Below are 4,204 nucleotides of genomic sequence, written 5' to 3'. Positions count from 1 at the left end.
AAACAACAGGCTGCCATAGCTCTATGCTATATTACAAACAGGTCCCTGTAGCTCTATAACCTCCCAAAGCAATTCTACTACTTGTGACATTAAGCATCATTAAGTATTATAGTATGCTTATTACTGTCATGACAATTTGACTGGGACCTGAATTACATCCATTTTTTTTATAAAAGATCTGCAAAATGCTATGGCATCTCATATTTATGCAGTAAGACTATGAAAACCCTATGTTGTTGGACCTGTTGTAATACAGTCCAGCATTTGTTTTCTCTATTCTATCATTGTAGACGTTCTAAATTAATTGCTTCAAACCAGTAATTTTATTAGTTATGCATAGCCAAACGGATGACTGAGCATTGCAGTTTTGCTGTTATAAGTTATAACAGCATATGTTTATCCATATTCCAGTAAAGAAAATTATATGGGGTTAATTTTCCCCGCCTCCGGTTCCAGAAGGATGCACAGAAAAGGCAGGAGGGATTTTATTTTAAGGGCTGAGCTTGCCCCCCTCTTCTCTTTTCCTTAATGAAAACAGTCTGCATTAGACTGACTTAGGAGACTGGCTATCTCAGCAGTAGAGTCTGCAGGAAATTGCAAGCTTGGGACAACAGTAAGTTCTCGAAGTCTCCCTACTCTAACTTGTAGCCTATAACAAATCACAGAGCCATAGGGAAAGTCATAAGTGTGTACATTTAGCTGCCTTTTTTTTCTTATTTTGTAACGTACGCGTCTTAAGACACAGCTGGCGTGTAGCTTGCAGGCAATTTTCTTTACGATCTGGAATTTAAGAGCATTTGGTAAGAAGCCTTTTAGTGTTATGCTTTTAACCTTTTTTTAGGAAACCTTTGGGTGCATAAACACTGGAAATATCCACAATATATTACAAGCAGTAATAATGTAACTAACTATATTCAGCATGCAGTATGCATTTAAAGCTAGACATTTATTATTTACTTTTATTTTTTTACATGTAAAAGTACCAGTTATCATTACTTAGCAACAGTGTCTGTTACCTTTAATACTTGAGTGTCATGTATTTAAGGTTTTCCAATATAATGTCTTTAACAGTCATTTATTTGTGCCGATAATCAGTTGTGGTCAAGTTTGCAAAGGCTTCAGTGTTATAATTTTTGAGCTAAAATGTCATTTATTTATTTATTACTTCTTATAGGTATTTATATTATGAAGATGGGGCTTTCTAGAATGCTGTATTTGATTAACCCTAACAATCACTGCCACTACATTAGACCGAAGACAAGTGAAGCTATTGACCACAGCAATCAGGTTCCAGATGTAATTTATCTAATACAAATTAGGACAGCAAAGCCAACATCTGTCTGAACTGTTGCTATGGCAGCAGCCATATTTTCTTTTGCTCACTTTTTATTCACCCTTGGAGTAGAGTTGATAAAATGTGATTTGCATGTTACCTAATGGTCCTCTTGGAAAGCTTTAGCTTAGAAAAAAAAAAAACAAGACCCACCTCTGGTTTACTAGTGTTTCCTCCAGATGTGGAACATATTCTCCTTTCTAACCTGTGAGCCTGGGATCTGGGGTCCCTGGAGACACCACTTTATAACAAAGAGGCAGACGGAGCCCAGATGTGGTAGGCACACACAAGGGGGCAGGGCTCCAGTCTCTTCTTGGGGATACGAGAGGATCTGCTACTGCTCTGTAATGTACTTCAGTTTTTCGTCCCAGGGTAAAACATTTTAACTTCTACCAAAATTTTTTTTTTTAATATCTTTGCATCTCAGTAATATATATCTACAGTACATCCCTTACTTTGGTAATGTACTCGTTTGATTTAAATAGCTACAAGTACTGCAAGGGTTAAATATTCTTAATTTGCATATAAATTAAATATATCCTTTGCTGGACTGAAGCTCACCCAGCCCATCCTCATTTTTATCCAGAAATCCAAGTTTAACCCTTGTTTTGTTTTAGAGGATAGTTGAGACACAACTACATCTTTGTCCTTGATGTTGTTCTACATGAGCTCAGTTTAGGCAAAAGCTAAGTATATTTTTACAACTCACACATGTGAACTTCATTTAGGAAATCTAAAAGCTTTGGTCTCATTTATCTTGAAAAACTGAGTCAGCTCTGTACCCACAATGCATCTAACACACAGCTTTAAATGGCACAACTGCTTGATTACAATCTTGTAACCTGTTTTTACTACTTTGAACTGACATGACAGTTACCTTTGCCATAAATGTGATGTACAGATAAAAAATCTTTTTGTAAAATCAAATGCTTTCAATACATATATACAGTATGTGTATATAAGAACAGATCTTCTTTGACTATGCCAATATATGCCCTTTATACGTTCAAAGGATTATCTGTTTTCTACTGATATATGTATTTGGTATATTTGCAGGTATATATTTACTGTTTTCATTCTGTTCAAAACTTGTCTATACCAGACATGATTTTATATGTCAGCTATCTTTTGCAGATACTGAACCGCCACAGAAAAATGGGACACCTTTTGACCTTATGTATGCTCCTGTTTTTATCTTACCCTGCATCCCTGGCTCGATACACCACTGAACCTGAGTTTGGAAGTGGAGAAGATGGGACAGCATTTGTTTCCAATACTCAGAGCTATGACACTGTTGGATCTACTACAGATAACTCTGTGAAGAATGTAAATGGCACATCTACTTCCTTAAATGTCTTGGAAAGTATTAAACAGTTTTTTAAGGAGTACCTGCTGCTTGTAATTGTGGTAGGTTCTCTGGCTGCCATGCTTATATTTATACTGTGTGCTGCAGTGATTATGAGTCACAGACATAAAGCATCTGCTTATTATCCTTCATCTTTTGCACCAAAAGAGTATGTAAACCACGATGACAAAAATGGAGGTACTAGAGTTTTTAATGAGATTCCTGAGAAGCCCCATGATGCCAAGGTTGAAGAAGTGTTAAGTTCGGGCAACCAGCTACAAGCTGATATCCTTAACGCTGCTCAAAACCTTAAATCTCCAACCAAGGGTGGTAGTATTAAGGGGCAAAAAAATTGTGAAGGACCTCAAAAGACTTGTGAGCTGTCCCAAAAAGAAAATCCTCAGGAAGCCTCTGGTGACAAATGCCCAGAGAGTCCCAAAACCCAGGAAGAAACTCCTGGGAACAAAGTGCAGGAGGCCCCAGCTAAGTCACCAGAAGAAGCTAAGCCTGAAGGTGATATTCAGGAGGCACCAGCTGAACCAAAAGAAGAAACTAAACCCACAGGTGATTCTCAAGAGGTCCTACCTGTTCCAGCACAAGAAACTCAACCTACAAGTGACTCTCAGGAAGCCGCAGCTGAAGCTAAAGCAGATGTCCCTAGTCCTCCAGAAGAAGAAAACGGAAAAGAAGAAGTGAATCCCACTCCAACTGAGTGTGAAACAGCAAACAATAATCCTTGTGAAAGTAAAGAATCCCAGCAGGCTCCTGCCACAGAGCCATGTGGAGTTTAATGCAGGGCGATAGTATTATTATATAGACAATGAAATGTATGCATCTGGCTTATAACAGCAGATAATCAACCTTGAAGTCAGGAATCATTTGCATGATCTAATATGGCACTGGGAGCCGGAGGTGAACTGTGGTGCTTACGTGTTACAAACTATTGGAGAACATTACCAAAGATAGCTCTGGTTTTACATCGTGAGTTCTTTGTTCTTCAAGAGTGAGCACCAAAAATGTTATATTAATGCAATGTTTTTATTGCCAATATAAAATGCCTTACAAATGCAAATGTATATCCCATTTAGTAGCAGAATGGTTTCAAACTATTTGTTTATTCCTAGTGTTACACCTATTCGTACTCCAGAAGCAGGCTCTGTGAAGAACTGCCAGTTATTTAACTGAACATTCATTCAGTTTAAAGGGTTATACACATCTGAAAAGCTGTACCACCTATTAGAAAAGAAGCCATTGTCCAATGGTAGCTCATGACAATGCAGGGGTCATTTTGATAAAAGCTTTTTCTGACAGTTCCCCTCTTGATAATGTCTCCATTGTTACAGTAACTCCCATTCTGCTACCTAATTGCATATTTTTTACCAGAGAACAACCCAATTCCACCAAGGCCTTACAAATTTTGTATCTAGCAATAGACACCACCTTTGTACATAAGATTACTTCCTGTGCATCTGGTTTGATGAGATGGTTGGCAGGGGATTTTGATACTTCATCCAACCATGTAAACT

The 4,204-nt window shown here is 37.8% G+C and overlaps 1 protein-coding gene across 1 annotated transcript; it reads left to right on the top strand.

Annotated features, from left to right (window-relative positions):
- The first annotated feature begins 529 nt into the window (after nt 1-529).
- On the top strand, nt 530-3,715 carry TMEM119 (transmembrane protein 119). The gene is made up of 2 exons (XM_018560925.1): nt 530-613; nt 2,468-3,715. The coding sequence occupies exon 2, from the start codon at nt 2,489-2,491 to the stop codon at nt 3,467-3,469; it is 981 nt and encodes a 326-aa protein (XP_018416427.1). The 5' UTR covers nt 530-613; nt 2,468-2,488; the 3' UTR covers nt 3,470-3,715.
- The last annotated feature ends 489 nt before the right edge of the window (nt 3,716-4,204 follow it).

Source organism: Nanorana parkeri, unplaced genomic scaffold (genome assembly GCF_000935625.1).
Source record: "Nanorana parkeri isolate BGI_ZX_2015 unplaced genomic scaffold, ASM93562v1 scaffold18, whole genome shotgun sequence".
Classification (NCBI taxonomy): domain Eukaryota; kingdom Metazoa; phylum Chordata; class Amphibia; order Anura; family Dicroglossidae; genus Nanorana; species Nanorana parkeri.
This window is presented reverse-complemented; position numbering and strand designations above follow the sequence as displayed.

Excerpts from the sequence above, each read along its gene's own strand:
- TMEM119 (XM_018560925.1), top strand. The coding sequence starts at position 2,489 with ATGGGACACCTTTTGACCTTATGTATGCTCCTGTTTTTATCTTACCCT.